The sequence below is a fragment of the Pseudochaenichthys georgianus genome, chromosome 13 (assembly GCF_902827115.2).
Source record: "Pseudochaenichthys georgianus chromosome 13, fPseGeo1.2, whole genome shotgun sequence".
NCBI classification, from domain to species: Eukaryota; Metazoa; Chordata; class Actinopteri; order Perciformes; family Channichthyidae; genus Pseudochaenichthys; species Pseudochaenichthys georgianus.
The window spans coordinates 8,943,422-8,964,963 of NC_047515.1; the positions used below are offsets into that span (position 1 = coordinate 8,943,422).

Sequence of the window (21,542 nt, forward strand, 5' to 3'; positions counted from 1 at the left end):
ATAGCTTGTAAATAAAGGAAATAAAGGTTATTTAAAAAATAATAATTTATTTCTATATCTTGGGTACTCTAAATGCACCCTCCAAATAGTTCCTAGTATAGAGGTGGAAGGAGTGCTCAGATCCTTTACTTTAGTAAAAGTAGAAATACTATGATCTCAAAATACATTATTTCAAGTAAAAGTCTTAAATTGAAAAGGTTACTTAAGTACAGAACCTGATATGCTTTTTAAAATAAGTAAAATGAATCAAGCAAAAAAGTACTTGTTATGCAGAATGGCTCTTTCCACAGTATTCTACAACAGCATTATTCTGTTTTTATCATCAACAAATACATCATGATTTTATTGTTGTAGTTTGTCAAAGTTTAGAAAATGTGAGAGACAGAATGGGGGGAAAGAATCCAGGAAATCACATTGTAGGATTTTTAATGAATTAATTGGTAAATTCCTCTGTAAAATAAGTATTTGGTCACCTACAAACAAACAAGATTTCTGGCTCTCACAGACCTGTAACTTCTTCTTTAAGAGCCTCCTCTGTCCTCCACTCGTTAACTGTATTAATGGCACCTGTTTGAACTCGTTATCAGTATAAAAGACACCTGTCCACAACCTCAAACAGTCACACTCCAAACTCCACTATGGCCAGACCAAAGAGCTGTCAAAGGACACCAGAAACAAAATTGTAGACCTGCACCAGGCTGGGAAGACTGAATCTGCAATAGGTAAGCAGCTTGGTGTGAAGAAATCAACTGTGGGAGCAATTATTAGAAAATGGAAGACATACAAGACCACTGCTAATCTCCCTCGATCTGGGGCTCCTCGCAAGATCTCACCCCGTGGGGTCAAAATGATCACAAGAACGGTGAGCAAAAATCTCAGAACCACACGGGGGGACCGAGTCCATGACCTGCAGAGAGCTGGGACCAAAGTAAGAAAGGCTACCATCAGTAACACACTACGCCGCCAGGGACTCAAATCCTGCAGTGCCAGACGTGTCCCCCTGCTTAAGCCAGTACATGTCCAGGCCCGTCTGAAGTTTGCTAGAGAGCATTTAGATGATCCAGAAGAGGATTGGGAGAATGTCATATGGTCAGATGAAACCAAAATAGAAGTTTTTGGTAAAAACTCAACTAGACGTGTTTTGAGAAGAAAGAATGCTGAGTTGAATCCAAAGAACACCATACCTACTGTGAAACATGGGGGTGGAAACATCATGCTTTGGGGCTGTTTTTCTGCTAAGGGACCAGGACGACTGATCCGTGTAAAGGAAAGAATGAATGGGGCCATTTATCGTGAGATTTTGAGTGACAACCTCCTTCCATCAGCAAGGGCATTGAAGATGAAACGTGGCCGGGTCTTTCAGCATGACAATGATCCCAAACACACCGCCCGGGCAACGAAGGAGTGGCTTCGTAAGAAGCATTTAAGGTCCTGGAGTGGCCTAGCCAGTCTCCAGATCTCAACCCCATAGAAAGTCTTTGGAGGGAGTTGAAAGTCTGTGTTGCCCAGCGACAGCCCCAAAACATCACTGCTCTAGAGGAGATCTGCATGGAGGAATGGGCCAAAATACCAGCAACAGTGTGTGAAAACCTTGTGAAGACTTACAGAAAACGTTTGACCTCTGTCATTGCCAACAAAGGGTATATAACAAAGTATTGAGATGAACTTTTGTTATTGACCAAATACTTATTTTCCACCATAATTTGCAAATAAATTCTTTAAAAATCAGACAATGTGATTTTCTTGATTTTTTTTTTTTTCTTCTCATTTTGTCTCTCATAGAGGTATACCTAGGATGAAAATTACAGGCTTCTCATCTTTTTAAGTGGAAGAACTTGCACAATTGGTGGCTGACTAAATACTTTTTTGCCCCACTGTATGCAATACATGTAGTGTAGTAAAAACACAAAATAGAAATTAGTGAAGTAAGTCAAAAAAAGTACCTAAGTAAACGGTTACTTTCCACCACAGTAAAATAGTGTGCTCCCTCTTTACAGATTTCTCTAAGTATCACATTTGACTGACCCCGTTTGTGTTACAGTTTTGTTTAATATAAATATCAGTTTATGAGACCGGGTTATTACTGCATCTCGCACAACACCATCCCACTGGGACAGTAGCAGTGGCTGTCACTGAAGCCATCGGCAAATTAATCACAGATATCACTTTCAACAATGACAGGGCAGTCCCTGCTGTTGTCTCCCTGTCCAGGAGCATAAAGGCATCGTGGTGGAGCAGCCGTCCATCCTGAGCTCACTGCGGACTCCGATGGCCACAGCCACCATAGTGCTCCCCCCACTGGACAGACTGGTAGGACTGGGAACCTTCGGCCCCGTCAGCCCCACGGAGGAGAGGTCACTTGACGCTGTGTCCAGCTCCTCGGAGGCCACTGAGATCGGTCAGTCAGCACTTAGGAAAAAAATCATACCAAGTTCCCTATAGTGTTTACTTCCCGTCTGTTTTCTTCTCCTGTTCTCATTAGTGTTTACTTACTGTCTGTCTTCTTCTGCTGATTTCTCTGTCCTCCAGCTCAGTGTCTTTGACCTATTTCCTTCTTTTGTGCTGTTTTCTTCGTATCTTGTTTTCTTTAATTGGGAAAGTTTAGACATCATGATTCCAATGTACTCTTCAGAAATAGAAATATGGATTTTCTAAAACTAATGTTTTTTTGGCCACAGCTGGAATTCATTTGACCAGACTTCTTTCTGTGGATTGATATGACTGCACAAAGTCCCTTGATCAGAGCGCCCTTAGCAACGTTCCGCTACCAGAAAAAAATGAAAATCTAAATTGAGCAATCACAATTAAGTATTCCATTAAGCTGTGAAATAAACTGATTTGATTCAGGTATACATTACAAAATGCTTCTTTCCAAGCATTCTGCCCAAATTAAAAGAGAATCTCAGAGCAGTCAATTGATGACTGTTGCTGTACTGAATCTAATTGTTGCCATGGAGATAACGCTATTACAGTGAAACATTACAGTACATGTATGCTCTCCCCCCTTGTGTCCAAGCAGCCCTGAGCCCCCAGGTCACTCCCTCTGCGACAGAGAGCTGCTTCGCCCGTCAGCACAACGTGTCAGACAACAACAATCAGTGTTTCTCTGGAGCCAATGGCCACCTTCCCTCCCAGCTGATAGCACAGAGACCCGGAGCCATCGACAACCAGCCTCTGGTCAACACCGACCCCATGAAGGCAAGGATGTGTGTGTGTTTGTGTGGATGTGTGGGTGAAAGCAGGAGATGGATTGATGCTTGGATATTTATTAGAAGAAGAGTAAAAGTGTAGTTATGAATAGGGCTGCAGGATTAATCAAAATGTTATCCTATTCGCAATAATAAGTAAATGCTAAATATGTGAAAATATCATTCTAAATTATTTGTTGTGGTCCTGCAGAGTCCTGGATTTATAACGGTATTTTACAGACTTATTACAAATACTTGTTTTGGTACAGATACTGTACAGAAAAAGACACACCATGATCATTAAAATATGTATTTTAAACATGATAATGTGAATAATGTTTCAAAAATGATCCTTCTCTCAAATATAGCAAATTATATAGCAAATGGTATCGCAATTGCAATATCAGTCCAAATAATTGCAATAATCTTTCCAAATCGAACAGCCCTACAATGTATTCTATGTTAAAAATACAAATTAAAGTATCCCAACAATTATTTAACGGAATAGTTTCTCATTGGGAAATACATTTGTTATCTTTATTCCTGAGAGTGAGACAAGAAATCAACTGCAGAGTTTGTCAGAATATAGTTAGCCTAGCTCAGCTTAAAGAGTAAAACATGGGTAAAAAGCAAGTCACATTACTGTAAGTTCCCCAGTTTCTGTGTGTTATCTAGTTAATTAACAAATACACCAGTAGTACGAAAAAACAATACAGTTAGCCATTAGCCTAGCTAAGCTTGAAGAGTGAAAACATGGTTGAGGTTCTGTTTAAAGTTTGAAAAACATCTACAATACCTCTAAAGCTCACTAGTTACTGTATGTTTATGTAGTTAATTAACAAATGCAGTAATAGAAAGAAAAACAACAACAATTTATGGCTAGCTATTTCTCTTAAAATAATGACTGAATGGAAAAAGTGTATGCAAGTATAACCATATTTATTTCTCTTTTATTTTGATGACACATCAGCCCTCAAGTCTTGCATACACTCACTTTCCAAAATTAACTTTCCTTTAGAAATACTAATGGTATTGAAAGCGTTACGATATAAACATTAGAGTTCAGCTAAAGGGACACTTTTGTAGAACACTTGTAATTAGGAGCTCATTATGTCTTCCATGCTTCATGAATCAGAAAAAGAGATTACAAATAATTGGATTAACAGATGACAACATATTACCAAAATAGAAGAAGAGTGTGGCATGAGATTTTAGCTTCATTACACACTGTGAGTCTTCAAAACAGTCTTTTTTTGTGATCTTGACAACCAGCTGGTTACATCAGTGTGTCCTTTGTTAGACAGCAGAGATGATCTGAGATTCCTAATTAGGAGGCACTGGAGTAGTGCCACTCCCCTGCTGGCGAAGGCTCCCAGGGACCAGATGGTGCTTCCCTTTTACTCTGTTTTACGTCTTCATCATGCTGTACTGATAGCAGGCTGCCAGCCAGTGCACAGCATTAGGATTCTGTCTCTGTGTATTATCTGTAATTCAAGCAGGCAGAAGAGGGTCTTTTGTCCCCTTGTAGAAATGCTGATGTGTGTGCTGTGTCCCTGCAGGCCCCCACGTTAACCATGGAGGGGGGGCGGCTGAGGCGCTCCCTGCAGCTGGTGCCTGGCAGGGACTTTGAGACGGTGCCAGAGCCGGTGTGGAGGGCACTCTACCACTGGTACGGTGCCAACCTCAGCCTGCCGCGGCCGGTGAGTGAATACAGTCTGGAATACACACACACATACACTCAACAGCTGATGAACCTCACTCGATGTGAGGCAACACTGGTCAACATTAACATCACAGCGTCTCAGACCTGCTGGAATATTACAACTAGTGTCTTAAGTTTCACAGGGACCCTATTATGCTTTTTGGAGGAAGTTAGCAACAGGAAGTCGGTCTACAGAAGAAAGAATGCACACCGTTTTTCATTCATCTAGGGAAAATGATATATTTTTTACTTAGATTGTATATCAGGCTCAAATAAAAACCTATGGAACATCGTTTAATAACTGGTTACAAGTTCTTTCTCTCAAGTATTAGAACATGAATGTGTTTTATTTTGTGTCCAATATATATTTAGTTAGTTCCTTTCAGTCCCTATAAATCTGAATATTGTATTTCAGGGGGAATTTGGTTTTGTAACATAAGCTGTTTGAGTAAAAATGTCCTATTTTTAAGATCAAATCAAATAGTTTTTAACATATTAAGTTAAAGTAAGTAAAAATATATTTATAGAAACATAAGCAGTTCAAGTAAAATGTCCAATTATAGATCAAATAAAATACATTTAAAATATGAATATAAACATAAGAAGTTACATTTAAAAATGCACACTGTGCTACAAAAAACAACATATATATATCACAATAGATACGGCAATGTACAAGTATTAATAGGTACAAATAATGAGTCCACGCTTTCAGCAAATAAAGACAATAATGTACTTTCTTTTTTTGATCTGTTCTGAACTGATCTACAGGAGTAAACGTAGCCTTGATCAATTTTTTATTTTATTTGTAACCTTTATTTATCCAGGTGTATCCCATTGAGATCATTGATCTCTTTTTCAAGGGAGACCTGCTCAATAACCCGTATTTTTCTAGACTGATCAAGCTGTGGTTTCAATGAAGGCAAAGTATAAACGTTTCCCCTCCACCGCTGCAGGTTATCCTGGAGAGCAAGTCAGGCAGTGCGGAGCTGGAGCTCTTCCCTCGGTACCTCCTCTTCCTCCGCCAGCAGCCGGCCACGCGCTCCCCCCAGTCCAACATCTGGGTCAACATGGGTATGAGCAGCCTGCGAATGTTCCCACCGTATTTACCCCCACCAAGAGGTAACGTAAGCCTGCAGCAAGACCAGAGCAAGCCGTCGACAAATGCTTCATTGAGCCGCCCCGCATCCCCCTCCCCTCCCCCTTTTAATCCTCCCGCAGTGGACTGATCCAGCTCGGGCAGTTCTCTGGAGTGGGCAGTGGAATGAACCAATGGCCCATGATTGGGAAAGAATGCTGATCACTTTAAAAGTTGCATAATTCAAACGTTTTTCATCTTCACAGACCTTGCAATTCAATTGTTAGTTTTGATAACACTTGTTCAAGTGCTCTACACTCTTAATCATATGAAAATAACAAATCATAGCAACTTCAAGTTATTAAAAGGAATATATTTGAAACACTTTAGGCCTTGAAAATAATGTCAGGCATATCTGTACCCTCATATTTACATTTGGGCTTTGGAAGGTCACTTATTAACACCTGAAGAATGATCAAAGACATACATTTTCTCTTTAGCTGATTGCTTCACAAAATGTTCAGGAGTAATTTATCATATCAATAATTCAAATGTATAAACTTTATATTTCTGAACTGGTATCTCCTGATTTTTTAAGAAGTAGCTCCTAAAAAATAAAGTGTGTCGGATTAAGTACTTTGTTTGTGTTTGCCAATTACAAAGAAACATCATCTTACATTTTAATTGTTAAAAAAAACATTTTGGAAGATTTCTAAAACAGCAATGTTTGTAGTAGGGCTGCACAATCTAAGTGTAATTGCAATATTAAAAACGCTTGTTTAAGGCTGAATATGTGTTAATATTGCACTCCCTTGTTTACTTTCGTTACATAGTAACATCACTATGTAACACTAGCGCTTGTATTTGCTAGCGATCCAACACATTATGTATGATAGGCTTAGAGGCGGGACTTCTCTTAACCAAATACAACAGAGCCGACCAGCCTAACCAATCAGAAATGTATTCTCTCTCCAATATTGTGAATCATATCGCAATTGCAACATCAGTCAAAATAATTGCAAATAGGTTGTGTTTGTGTGCAGCCCTCGTGTGTGCTTGATTATGCAGCCATTACATCAGCAACATCATTGAGATTTGACACGTTAATGATTGTATAGGATTGAGCTTTTTCCCTTTGGTACATGTAGTTGTTTCATATCAAGTTATCTTAGTGCAGTCTTTGTCACTATTATCTTCATAATGTAAACTCACGCACGATCAAGCTTGATTTGACTCCAGTTTTTATCCCTTTGCATGATGTATATGAAGATATGATGGATAAACTGAAAAGGCCTCATTGCTAAAAGAAGCCGATGACAAAGCATGAAATGAAGAAGTGGCTCCTGGGTAATCAGGCATCAGCACTCAGCATGCGAGCGCTTTTTCAAATCAAGTCATCTTATCAGGTTTCAGTCCCGAGTGGAGCTTCGGGTTCCATCATGACTCATAATGTGTCTTGAGCAGCTGCTTGTCGTCATTGCCTGCCATTAAAGCCCTCTCTCGGGGATGTGGCTAAATATCTCAAATTGATTCAAATACAACACAAAGTCTTCCTGACAACAGTAGAGCATTCAAACAAGTGTAGAGGATGGTTCATTGAAAAGCAAATCTGTGAAGGTTGAAAACATAACACTCTAAAATCACTAGTTTATTAATCATTTTCAAATCAATATCAGTTAGGTGAATATTAATTGAAAGAAACAGGACTGATATTGATTGGTTTGTCTTTGATTTGATCCAATCTGAGTCCACTAAATCCACTAAGATGATTGACCAATCAAGTCTGCGCTGATTGATTATAAAATTTAAAAAAGCCCTTTCTTGCTGCTTCCTTACAACTAATCCTCAGTCACCACAATGCTGTTGTTGGAATTGATCACTTGTTTGCACCTGTAAGCTTGTGCATTGACAATGTTAGTTGACTTTTTAATCACACAAGGATTTTAAAGTCACTGTTGGCTAAGAAATAATTATATTAACACACCGATTTGCTCTGATGATGTTTTTGTGAATTTTCCTGTCGTGCGCCTTAGCAGGAAGCGTGCCCTCGCCCAACGCTCCTCTGAAGAGGATGCTGGCCTACACCGGCTGCTTCAGCCGCATGGGCACTATCAAAGACATCCACCTGTACTTGTCCCAGAGACTGCGCATCAAGGAGGAGGACATGAGGCTCTGGCTCTACAACAGTGAGGTGGGCCAACGAGCTTTCACGGTTACTTTCATACATATGGATTTGAGACAATATCAGATATTGGTCAGCCAGTATATTACAAATCATACTATATTTATATAGCACTTTTTATACACACAAGTTAATGAAAAGTGCTTAATAAAACCCAAAACGTTTTTTATTTTAAGTTTCTAACACCCCCTCTTTTGCATGTAATCCATGGGGGATGTTCCACAATTTGGGGCCATAATAATAATCCGAACAGTGGAACTTTGTTTTTACTTTAATCGGTTAGGGTTCATAGGTTAAAAGCAAATCTGATAGCTAGGACCAAGACCATTAAGAGCGTTAAAAACCAATACAAATATTTTAAATCAATTCTGATCATAAGGATGAAGGTAGTTAATAATGTTGGCTGGATGTTCACTATAACACTTAAAAAACGTATAACTAAATCAAAATGTTGTCAAATGACCACACCAGCGAACAAGGGGACAGAAAAAGAAACTCAACTCACTCAAAGTGTGGAAGGAGCAATGGGATATTAGGAGCCCAGCAGCTTTCATAAGACCAAATGTAATGGTACATTTAAAATGCAGCGATGCAGAAGAGTAATAGTTCCATAGTCTGATGAATTAAAAGTATGTTTCTCCTCTCTTTGTCCTGCAGAACTACCTCACCCTCCTGGACGATGAAGACCACACACTGGAAAGCCTGAAGATTTATGACGAGCAGCAGCTAGTCATTGAAGGTTTGAATCACCTACCCGTTACAAATCCCGCCAAAAACATATAAAAGTGTGACAACAACAAACCATCTTATTGATAAAAGGTCATTCTAAACGATGAGTGAATTGGTTTAATCTCTTTCTTTCCCTCCACAGTCAGGAACAAAGACATGAGCTGGCCTGAGGAAATGTCTTTCATTGCCAACAGTAGTAAGATGGACAGACACAAAGGTAAGCTGGAAAACACTGGAGGAGCTTATTGTGCTTTTGTAAATGAGAAATTGTTAGTTTTTGTCAAATATTGACCTGCTCTGAATGGTGGATATGAACTCTAGATATGAAGGGACATCTTTCCACCCTCTACTCTGTGTATGATATAGTTGGGGGCAAGTTGGGTGACCAAGTGTCCCTTTTTGTGCTGGACTGCATAGCCTTTTAATCATTTGTTCCACACATTGAGCTAATGTTTCGCATTTGATTGACAGTCACCATTCTTAATCTTGGCTTTTATCCAAAGCCATTCCTCCTGAAACCCAAAAAAGGGTTACTAAACAGATAATATAAGAGCTGCTAAAAGAACAAACTCGCAATCATACAGGTCTGTGGAAGAAAGCTACCTCCCTTCATTTATCCAGAATCAAAGATTGCCAAATAAATATGCGTACGATTGTTGGTTGGAAAAATAATCCATTCAAACCAAATATATTTAATTCCTTTAACTGCATAGTTTGTGCAAACAATTAACCATTGTTATTAGTATTTGACGTAGTTAGTTTTAATATTAATGTTTACCTTTAAGGGTTACATAGACATCATATTTAAATCTATCCATCTCTTAGTGTTGCAGAAACATATCCCACACAAACACACTCGTTGTCTCACATGTGCCAACATAGTATACTGTAGAACAATATTGTCTCTGATTCCCTCTAGCAACAATTTTAACTTTATAGTATGAGGTCAGTATAGAAAGCTTGTCTTTGTTTCCCCTCCCAGTTCCCACAGAGAAAGGAGCCACAGGCCTCAGTAACCTTGGCAACACCTGCTTCATGAACTCCAGTATCCAGTGTGTGAGCAACACCAAGCCTCTGACAGACTACTTCATCTCAGGGAGACACCTCTACGAGCTCAACAGGTCGGTAGCACTCTGGTCTGAATGTTCCCATCATGATCCTGAACCTATCACCCTAACTGGCCCGCGTTGGTGCGTTTACAGGACCAACCCCATCGGGATGCGAGGTCACATGGCCAAGTGCTACGGTGACCTGGTGATGGAGCTGTGGAGCGGCACTCAGAAGAACATCGCTCCGCTCAAACTCAGGGTAAGAAGCTTCCCCACTGCTTTACCACAAAACATGACATTTGAAAGACTTGCGGGTCCACAATGAAGACTAAGAGATAAGGTGTAAGAACTAGAAACTAAACCAGGCTGAAAGTAGATATCTCCATTGACAGAGAATACGCTATTTTCTTGGAATTTAGTATGTCTGAAAGCGCAGGATAGATACAGTAAATACACAATTCAAGGTTATTTCAGACATGAAGTTAAGTTTGCCATTATTTACTATTTATTTCTAGTAGAAACGCGTTATTAATGCTTGAGGAATTGCTCATTTATTGAGGAATTTATCGTACATTTCGTGTTTGGCTTAATTGTTGTTTTGTTTGTTTATCTTCATGGTGTTCATGTGGCTAAAGTGTGTAAATGTGTGTTTGACTGTATGTGTGTGGTCCACTGAAAGAATGCTAATGCTAACGGGGATAAAGGGTTGTTATGTGTCTTAGTGTAGCATCTGTTTGATTTAAACTTAAGGTTCTGGGTCTGGTCAGGTATTGTAGTTTTTTTCCCTTCACATTTCTGCAGTTTTAAAGGCAATACTCAGATTGTATACTTCAGTAAAAGTAGAAAAGTCCCGCATTCAAAATATTTTCTGAAGCAACAGAACCCTAACCCTAACCCTTGTCATCACAGCAGTTAAAGGTGGAGCTCATTTAAATGACAGTGTATTGCAGCTAGATAACGTACCACGTACAATTGATTGATTTTTTTTGTTTTTTTTAGCTAATAATCTCAATCTGTAAAGAAGCTTTCAGATGAATGTAGCGGAGTAAAAAGTATAATATTGGCTTCCAAAATGTAGTGGAGTAGAAGTAAACAGTAGCATTAAATGAAAATTCTAAAGTAAAGTACAAGTACCTCGAAATTGTACTCAAGTATGATATTAAATGTACTACCAGCACCACTGTATGTGCTGATCCTACTTGCTACCGGAGCTATTTTAATAATTGTCTTTAAAAGGCTTTAACGGGTTTGTTTGTTGAAAAAAACATTGTGATGTCATCGCTTCCTCCCCAGTGGACAATAGCAAAGTACGCCCCGCGCTTTAACGGCTTCCAGCAGCAGGACTCCCAGGAGCTGCTGGCCTTCCTGCTGGACGGTCTCCATGAAGACCTGAACAGAGTCCATGAGAAGCCCTACGTGGAGCTGAAGGACAGCGACGGGCGGCCCGACTGGGAGGTGGCCTCTGAGGTCAGAGACACTGCTGATCAACTACTATGGTCCACAAATGAAAGGAATACTACTCCAATCACTGTAGTGTAACGGTTTTGGACAGAGTATCGTATCTCTGCATAGAAAGAAGGAAAAAATCACACCCATCACATCATTGACTGTGATAGTCAAAGGTTTCGGGGATAACTTAAAAAAAAGACATCTGTTAAAAAATAATGAAGGTTCAATATATTTTTCCATTTGACATAGCAAGCAATATCTTAAATTTGCTAATTTAATAAATTACTGTTACAATAACTAAATAATTACAATAAGCCTTATTCATTTATTTGTACATATCTTATATGGAGCTAAATCTGTTTTGATGATCATTCGAAAAAAGAAAACCCAGATTCAGCCCCATAATCTTGTACCTTGTTTTTTATTTAATTTTTAACTCGTGCAATGCCTTGTTTTCCATGCTGCTGCGACAAAAAAGAATCCCACAATTGGATCAATAAAACTACGCTTACATAAATAGAGTAAAAGCTATAAAACCGAATAGGCTAAGTACTGTATGACTTTATTATTTCAACTCTCTGAACACTTGATGCTACCGTTTCAATTGAGAGTGGAGCACTCCCCTCATTGGAGAGAGATTGATTTAATAAGCTGTCCTTTCCTCTGCAGTCCATTATAAGAGTCTAATCAGCCAAGCTCTACTTTAATTAGGTATTTTTGCTGAGGTAGGACTTGTGTGATCTGACTGTTCTGTGTGTGTGTCCATGCTCCTTCTCCCGGAAGGCGTGGGAGAACCACCTGCGCAGGAACCGCTCCATCGTGGTGGATCTGTTCCACGGTCAGCTCAAGTCCCAGGTGAAGTGCAAGACGTGCGGACACATCAGCGCTCGCTTCGACCCCTTCAACTTCTTGTCCCTGCCCCTGCCCATGGACAGCTCCATGCATCTGGAGATCACTGGTGAGGGGAGATTCTGAAAGTATCCTTCTTTGAAAATAACCTGAACAAGGTATAATGTGGTGTTTATGTTTGCAGTCATTAAACTGGACGGCTCCACCCCTGTGCGCTACGGCCTGCGGCTGAATATGGATGAGAAGTACACAGGGCTGAAGAAACAGCTGAGTGAGCTGTGCAGTCTGAAGCCTGAGCAGATCCTCCTGGCTGAGGTCCACACCTCCAACATCAAGGTACAACACCACACTGCAGGCCTCGTCTTAAACACTTCAAGGGCAGGAAGCAAGATTATGTTTAGGGTCCTTCAACACATTAAGATATCAGATTAAAGGCCCAGTTAACCCAACACTTCACAAACAAAATTCAACATAGATACTTTGTTTTGGGGTGTATGCAGAAGATGTAGGGCTGATGACATGCTAACTTGCGTTTGCAAAGCATCATTATATTAAAAAGGAAAGAAAGATCAAGCATTGAAGGCAGTTTCGAACAACGATGTCAACTAAACTTAATTTACTCTTTTGAGATTATTTTACTCTTGCAAATAAGATCAAAATCCAGTGAGCAAATAATCAGGTTTCATTTACAACCAACCTTGGCTTCATTGACCACTGTGCAGGCAACTGCATCATTGATATTATTTCCACCAACATAAAGGCAGCTGTATTGTACTTAATAAAGAAGTTTTTTTTGGTTGGGTTATTCTAAATATTATTCATCTAATTGCTATTGTTCTATATAAAGCATGTCCTTACTATTTTGGTTCAATGCCTTTATTTACACAGCAGAATATTGCTTCTAGGGTCTTGGTTTCTCATCACTGCAGCTTTTACAGATGTTAGCCTTTTGACTATTGGAGTTCACTTTAGTTGTTGCATTCTTATTTACGTAGTTAGACAAAGTTAACATAATGTTTTCTATGTTCCACTGTAATGATTGTGATACAAAATAATATTATGAAATACATACTGTGTCCTGTCCTTGTTCCTATTGATTTACTAAGATAAATATTAACACAACATTTAAATTTCGTTTTTATGTTATTGGATAACTACTTGTATAGGGGCAAGAAAAATGTGACCTGATCTCCTCTCAGGGCAAGTGAGCATGATGCTAATCTGCTACTGTCTGTCTTTGTGTCAAGACCTTTCCTCAGGACAACCACAAGGTGCGTCTGTCTGTGAACGGCTTCCTGTGTGCGTTTGAGATCCCGGTGCCAGGTTCCCCAACGTCTCTGTGCTCCCCCACGCTGACAGGTGAGCCTCACCCTCGGTCATTGCTCTCTCACGAACATCACTCTGTCTGAATCCACAGATTTCTCACCTCCTCGCTCTTCCCCTTCACTAGATGTAACCCTGACAGCCAACGGCTCGGCTCCAAACGGTGACCAAGGCAACAAGCCCGTCCTCATCCCCAACGGTGGGCCCAGCACTGTTGTGCCCTATAACCCAGAGACGCCCTTCGCCAACGGGATCTCCAACGGACACATCACACCCATGCAGGAGAGCCCCTTCATTGGATACATCATCGCCATGCACAGAAAGATGGTGGGAATACGAAAGCAGCGATGGAGGGAGGAATGGAAGATGGATGGATGGAAGGATGGGTGGAGGAATAGAAGATGGATGGATGGATGGAAGGATAGGTGGAGGAATGGAAGATGGATGGAGGGAGGAATGGAAGATGGATGGAGGAATGGAAGATGGATGGATGGATGGAGGAATGGAAGATGGATGGATGGATGGAGGAATGGAAGATGGATGGATGGAGGGAGGAATGGAAGATGGATGGATGGATGGAGGAATGGAAGATGGATGGATGGATGGATGGAGGAATGGATGGATGGAGGGAGGAATGGAAGATGGATGGATGGAGGGAGGAATGGAAGATGGATGGATGGATGGATGGAGGAATGGAAGATGGATGGATGGAGGAATGGAGGAATGGAAGATGGATGGATGGAAGATGGATGGAGGAATGGATGGATGGAGGGAGGAATGGGAGATGGATGGATGGAGGGAGGGAGGAATGGAAGATGGATGGATGGAGGGAGGAATGGAAGATGGATGGATGGAAGATGGATGGATGGATGGAGGAATTAAAGATGGATGGATAGAGGAATGGAAGATGGATGGATGGAGGAATGGAAGATGGATGGATGGATGTAGGAATGGAAGATGGATGGATGGAGGAATGGAAGATGGATGGATGGATGGAGGAATGGAAGATGGATGGATGGAGGGAGGAATGGAAGATGGATGGATGGATGGATGGATGGAGGAATGGAAGATGGATGGATGGAGGAATGGAAGATGGATGGATGGAAGGAAGAATGGAAGATGGATAGATGGATGGATGGATGGAGGAATGGAAGATGGATGGATGGAGGGAGGAATGGAAGATGGATGGATGGAAGATGGATGGATGGAGGAATGGAAGATGGATGGATGTAGGAATGGAAGATGGATGGATGGATGGAGGGAGGAATGGAGGGAGGAATGGAAGATGGATGGATGGATGGAGGGAGGAATGGAAGATGGATGGATGGATGGATGGAAGATGGATGGATGGAACGAAGGTTTCATATTATAGACATGCAAGGCCTGCTTCTTGATTTATTTGTACTTATATTCTGCTTGTTTGTGTTTCTACTTTGAGTGACCTATACAGTATATGGACAAACAGATTCAATAAATATAATGTTTATTTAGAAATGAATGATGTTAGGTATACTGTGTAAGTCCCAAATGATATAACTTCCTGTTTGTGTTATCCCTTCAGATGCGTACGGAGCTGTACTTCCTGTCCTCTCAGAAGAACCGGGCCAGTCTGTTTGGCATGCCGCTCATCGTTCCCTGCACTGTCCACACCAGTAAGAAGGATCTGTACGACGCCGTCTGGATCCAAGTGTCCCGCCTGGCCAGCCCCCTCCCCCCACAGGAGGCCAGCAACCACGCCCAGGACTGGTACGAACACACCCCTTCTCCATCTTCCTTCCAACATGTTTTAGTTTTCAGCAGACCTACATGTCGGTTGGCATTTATTCCCTCCTTCCACAGATCGAAGACAAAGATACCAATACAACTAAATCATAAGCCTTAACGTCATCTGCACAGCGTAATATCCTAATTCCCATTAGGTACCCTACACCATCACAAAAGCTATATTAAAAACAATACATCCTTGCATATACAACTTTTTCCCCTCTCATATCCATCTATCTTTATCTACAAAAAAAGGCCAAAAATAATCTTCTTTAAAATGTCTTCTATATACATACCAACAAATCTGCCACTTCTTTATGCTGTCATCTGAGCACACATACCTACATATTTACACTCACATACTACATTTCTAAGCTAGCTAAACACAATACAAGGCTAGTATCTTAGCCCTTAAATAACAGAGAGGAAATTGTCACAGACTTTTTGTAGCAGTGAAGATATTAGGAATGACCTGAGCCGATCCAGACAATAAGAATCAAGGGTTATTGATGAATAGAACTGTGAAAAAAGCAGAAGGCAGTTTCAAAATATTGACATCTGCACTAACAGTGTACTTGAATTGATTTGATCTTCTTCTAACCTGCAGTGACGACAGTATGGGCTACCAATACCCCTTCACTCTACGGGTGGTGGGAAAGGACGGCACCTCCTGTGCCTGGTGTCCTTGGTACAGGTAAGGCACCCAAACCATGGATCTGCTGGTTTAAGACCACTTTGTCTAGATTTTGATTTGAAATTATCCTATTTGAATTGATTAGAGCAAGCATGTAACATAAACATTTATCATAAAACATTTAATGTATAAAATACTGCAAAATGAATGCATAATATCTGTTTCCCCAGGTTCTGTCGAGGCTGTACAATAGAGTGTTCAGAGGACAGAGCCTCTGTAGGAAATGCTTACATAGCTGTGGACTGGGACCCAACCGCCCTGCACCTCCGCTACCAGACCTCCCAGGAGAGGGTAAAACACACACACACACACACACACATACACACACACACACACACACACACACACACACACACACACACACACACACACACACACACACACACACACACACACACACACACACACACTACTGTTTAAGCGTCCTTGGGTTTATTATAAGGCGCAATATAAACGTCAGTTATTATTATTATAATTATGATTATTATTCAAATTAAGCAGTCGAGGCATTTCCCATGAAACGTTAAAAACACAATTGTGTGTGTTAACTGTGAAGCTCTTTTTTTATGAACACATTCTGTTCATTATCAGCCACTTATCTTGTGACTCCTTATCCCATCATAATGAAAAGTGTAATGGCAATTACGGTGGCCCTGAAGTGCAAGACACCACAGCATTTCACAAAACACCACAGCATTTCACAAAACACCACAGCATTTCAGAAAACACCACAGCATTTCACATTGGACGGAAAGGGTATTCCTTTAGGGAGAACACTTCTTGTTTGTGATTGGACAGAGCCAGCCAGAGAAGCACTGCTGTGATTGGTTGTTTTTGCTGCCAGTCAAGAAATGACGCTTCGTGATTGGTCAACACCCGACAGCGAAATATGTCCCAACCATGGTCCCACAACGTATGGTCCCAACACATCAGCCGTTAGCACACACTCAGATCTCACAGCTCCTCATATCTGTTCAGAAACTGGACAAAAGTTAAACATGTACAAACCACAGACTGTCTATGTCATGGCGAATACAGTCGCTGCTTTATTTATGTCTGTATGATGTTGTTGTGAGTGTGGACGGAGCAGCTACAGGTTAGTTTAGCCTGATGGATCCGATTCAGAAAACACGCATTTTAAAAGCTTTTCGCCTGCCGTCTTGTTTGCAGACTTGTCAAAGCGTTAATTCATGGTTTTTACTAACTGTTATCAGTATGTAGTTACTTCGGCACCACTTTGAAACGTGTATTACAATTAAATCACGGTCAAATATGTTCATTTTGTTGTAGGATTTACATGGAGATACGCCCCGTCCCCTCTCCAGCGCCTCTTGTTTGAATGACAGCATTGACAGGAGCAAACACAGCTGACAGCCGCGGTGAAACTCGAGCGATTAGAGCGATGCGAATATTGGGTGGTCTACCATGGTATTTACATGGAGATAAGCCCCTTAAAAACCATGAGTTAATAAAGCATTAATTCTGTATTTACTCCTGTCATTCAAACAAGACGCTGGAGAGGGGGCGGGCCGTATCTCCACGTAAATCCTATCGGAATCGCATCCATCAGGCTAAACTAACCTGTAGCTGCTCCGTCCACACTCACAACAACATCATACAGACATAAATAAAGCAGCGACTGTATTCACCGTGACACAGACAGTCTGTGGTTTGTACATGTTTAACTTTTGTCCAGTTTCTGAACAGATATGAGGAGCTGTGAGCTCTGAGTGTGTGCTAACAGCTAACGGCTGATGTGTTGGGCTAATCACGAAGCGTCATTTCTTGACTGGCAGCAAAAACAACCAATCACAGCAGTGCTTCTCTGGCTGGCTCTGTCCAATCACAAACAAGAAGTGTTCTCCCTAAAGGAATACCCTTTCCGTCCAATGTGAAACGCTGTGGTGTTTTGTGAAATGCTGTGGTGTTTTGTGAAATGCTGTGGCGTTTTGTGAAATGCTGTGGTGTTTTGCACTTCAGGGCCACCGTAGGCAAAAGTTGCTTTCTCTGAAACATTATTTCATCTAGCACAGTTTTTCTTTCAGTCAGTCTCTGACATTCAAGAGTTGCATTTGAAAAAAAGAATAAAGATCAAATGTAGCCTCACCATACCGGCCTCTCCGCAGATTGTGGAGGAACACTGCAGTGTGGAGCAGTCGCGTCGGGCCCAGGCTGAGCCCATCAGCTTGGACAGCTGCCTGAAGGCCTTCACCAGCGAGGAGGAGCTGGGTGAGGACGAGCTCTACTACTGCTCCAAGTGCAAGACGCACCGGCTGGCCACTAAGAAGCTGGACCTCTGGAGGCTGCCGCCCATGCTGGTCAGTGGCTCACTCATACGTCTGACTCACTTTGAGTAGAACCCTACATGTTTTGTAATATTTACTGCTTGAAAATAGTTCAAGGATGTATGTTCTCTTATCCAGATTGTCCACCTGAAGCGCTTCCAGTTTGTAAATGGCCGTTGGATCAAATCACAGAAGATTGTCAAGTTCCCGAGGCAGAATTTTGACCCCAGCGCCTTCCTGGCCCCCAGAGACCTGGAGCAGCGCTGCCTTCACTCCCGCAGCCAGAGCGAGGATCTGCTGAGGGTCGGAGAGGACAACCTGTCCTCCATCTCTGCCCCCGCTGGCTTCTGCAACCTCCCCAAAGATACCACAGGTTAAAGACTATTATTTAGTTATGGCAAGCCACTCATGCAGCTCATATTTTTAAAGAGACCATTTGTGATGGTGTGTTTGATGACAAAGAGCATGATGGCTTGTGAAACCAAATGGACGGGCCAATGGAAGTTAGTAGTTGTAAGGGCTCCTTCGAAGCAATGGGATTTTTTCGCTGGATTTTTAAATGTTGCAGAAAGTAGGATCTTTGGCCAACACGCATTGATGATACTTACATGTTTTATTCAGCAGGATTACCTCCACATATTAATATCACTTTTATGATTTTTGATGCATAAATGCAATAGCCAGAAGTAGAAGGCTAACATAATGCTATAAACGAACTACATCACCGTCACATGACTTCAAATCAACACAAAATCTCCTAAGCTTGTATTAATCACAGACCTTATTTCAGGAATCCAACCCAAAACTCATTCAAACACTAGCTAAAAGGTTAGGCTATAAACAAACTACATGACTGTTTAGAACTTTACGTCACCACCGCTAAGCTAAAGGCAGCTAATGTTCCGCGTGCAGACATGGAGTGGGTATTCACCAGTGGGGTATTTACTGGCGTTTTTTTTATCTCATAGAAACAAACGTTTAAATCGTGTAAGCTTGTATTCAATCTAACCAAAAATCCTTCAAAAAAACCATTGACTTTGAGACAAGGAAGCTTGAAGTACCAAAACGCAAATTAATTAGCGGGTTCAGTACTCATTCCTGGATGAGCAGAGCAGAGGCCTAACAGCAGAGGAAGTGTATTTAACTATTGGTTTTCCCTACAGCTTCTCCCGCCTCGAGCAGGAAGTCGGCACCTTCTCTCAGCCGGACCAGCAGCCCCTCTGGCAGCCCAAAGAGCGGCAGCGGGGGCCGCAGGCCAGGCCGGCTACGCCTGCCCCAGCTGGGCAGCCGGCACCGTCTCTCCAACAGCAAAGAGAGCCTGGATGGAGCCGCTAATCCTGAGGCAGAGCATTCAGAGACTGAGGGGAGCACAGCAGGTCTTCCAGGTGTAGGAGATGTGATCGTGACGGACGCATCATGCGGTACTGCGGCGTCCAGGAGCCACTGTGACGTAGTCCTGATGAACGGAGAGAGCAACGGGCTGGGCTCAGACTGCAGCACGGAGAGCAGCATGGACCCTGACAACTCCCTGCTCCAGCACAGAGACAACATTTGTCTGGATGCCATCTACAACCTCTATGCAATATCTGTAAGAATCCCACATCAACAGTATCAAAGAGTATTTTTTAGCATCGCTCAATAAGCTTTTTCTTATAATGCATTTCTCCTTTCTCTCCTCAGTGCCATTCAGGAATCATGGGAGGAGGCCACTATGTGACATATGCCAAAAACCCCAAAGATAAATGGTACTGTTACAATGACAGCAGCTGTAAGGTAAGACACTGTATATTCTGTTCCCACAACTAATAGCATACTATTCATGTATTTTAACTATTGCCATGATTACCGGGCCAAACATATAGTACAACATCCACCGTCAGTGCCTATGAAGAGACTCTTTTTTTGTTTTGTACTATTTTGGAATTAGAGGAATTTCACTGTTTAACCCCCACCCACAAGCTGGCATTTCAGGGATATTCCACAGACTTTAGCTCCTTTTTAAGGCAGGGGAGCAAATTGTCAGGATGTCACAAGAACAAATACTTCGGTACCTTAGGTACCGGGGGCTCGAGACTAAGTAAAACTAAGTATTGCGTTAAATTATGATATTGTGAAATAATTGTTTCTTGGTGAAAGATTTAGAAAAAATACAGTTATTGAGATGGAGACATTTTCACAGCAATATGAAATAGATATTAGGGAGGGAATAGTGGAATTGCAATGGTATTGCTATTGACCACAAAATGTCTGGTACCGTGACTTTTGTAAGTCAATATCATAGCAATTTCTGTTTTCAAACCGATAGACAGAATCAAGAGTTTTCAGATGTAAACTAAATCTTTGCAAACTGAATATAAGGAGCATGTGTAAATTCTTGACTTTAGAGGCATCTAGTGGTGGATGCACACAACACCACATCTAAAATATGCCTGTAGGGTTTAACAGAATCGTCAAAGGGGTTGTTACAACAGTTAAATCAACCTAATCACTCACATTCTCTCTGCGTTCCCTACAGGAAGTGCACTCTGAGGAGATCGACACCGACTCGGCCTACATCCTCTTCTACGAGCAGCAGGGGGTCGACTACTCCCAGTTCCTGCCAAAGATCGATGGCAAGAAGATGGCCGACACCAGTAGCATGGATGAAGACTTTGAGTCCGACTACAAGAAATACTGTGTGCTCCAGTGATCGCACCTCGTCTTCCATCATCCGGCACTACACCGCTCTCCGCTCCCGCCTGCAGTGCTAATGACTGGAGTCGGATGTCCTGTGCACTCTGTCTTTAGAGATGCGCCTCAGCACTTTCGACACTTGATCGCATACATATTTCAGTGCAAAGGTTTGTCAAGACAACAGTGGAGCCCTGGCGAAAGCACTAAAACTGTCGCACTTTGCTGAGCCCGACGAAACAAACCCCCCCCCCCCCCCCCGCCCCTTCTCCTCAACCCCTGCCAGAACATACATGTAACACATACTTGCATACTAACACATCTCTGAATGTTTGCCGGTATGGCCAAGTCATGCAGTGATGTTGCTTTGTCATTGTGCATATTTCGCTCATGTCAGAATGAAAAAAAGAAAAACACCAGGGGTCCACATGTGATCTGAGCCTAGATATCTGACCAGTAGAAGGAAAACAATGAAGTGTAAGTGCAAAGCCAATGATTGGATACAGTTTAAATGCCAAAAGTACGGTGGCTGACACGTGCAAACGCGCTACATCAGCACTTTCAAAAACAATGTAAAGAT

At 41.6% G+C, this 21,542-nt stretch overlaps 1 protein-coding gene across 6 annotated transcripts in view; it reads left to right on the forward strand.

Moving 5' to 3' along the window:
- Positions 1-21,206, forward strand: part of usp32 (ubiquitin specific peptidase 32) — a 61,590-nt gene extending 40,384 nt beyond the window's left edge. Inside the window, exons 13-34 of one of the 6 annotated variants that reach the window (XM_034097005.2) lie at positions 2,182-2,398; positions 3,020-3,198; positions 4,748-4,888; positions 5,847-6,012; positions 8,002-8,159; positions 8,808-8,889; positions 9,022-9,096; positions 9,862-10,000; positions 10,082-10,187; positions 11,222-11,395; positions 12,161-12,335; positions 12,411-12,562; positions 13,474-13,585; positions 13,677-13,876; positions 15,111-15,295; positions 15,921-16,007; positions 16,178-16,298; positions 18,134-18,325; positions 18,431-18,665; positions 19,456-19,880; positions 19,973-20,065; positions 20,808-21,206. In XM_034097005.2, the coding sequence (XP_033952896.1) occupies positions 2,182-2,398; positions 3,020-3,198; positions 4,748-4,888; positions 5,847-6,012; positions 8,002-8,159; positions 8,808-8,889; positions 9,022-9,096; positions 9,862-10,000; positions 10,082-10,187; positions 11,222-11,395; positions 12,161-12,335; positions 12,411-12,562; positions 13,474-13,585; positions 13,677-13,876; positions 15,111-15,295; positions 15,921-16,007; positions 16,178-16,298; positions 18,134-18,325; positions 18,431-18,665; positions 19,456-19,880; positions 19,973-20,065; positions 20,808-20,981 (3,588 nt within the window). In that variant the 3' untranslated portion in view covers positions 20,982-21,206. The remainder of the gene's footprint in view (positions 1-2,181; positions 2,399-3,019; positions 3,199-4,747; positions 4,889-5,846; positions 6,013-8,001; positions 8,160-8,807; positions 8,890-9,021; positions 9,097-9,861; positions 10,001-10,081; positions 10,188-11,221; positions 11,396-12,160; positions 12,336-12,410; positions 12,563-13,473; positions 13,586-13,676; positions 13,877-15,110; positions 15,296-15,920; positions 16,008-16,177; positions 16,299-18,133; positions 18,326-18,430; positions 18,666-19,455; positions 19,881-19,972; positions 20,066-20,807) is intronic. The other 5 variants (XM_034097007.2, XM_034097009.2, XM_034097010.2 and 2 more) reach the window with 5 other exon arrangements.
- Positions 21,207-21,542: the final 336 nt, after the last annotated feature.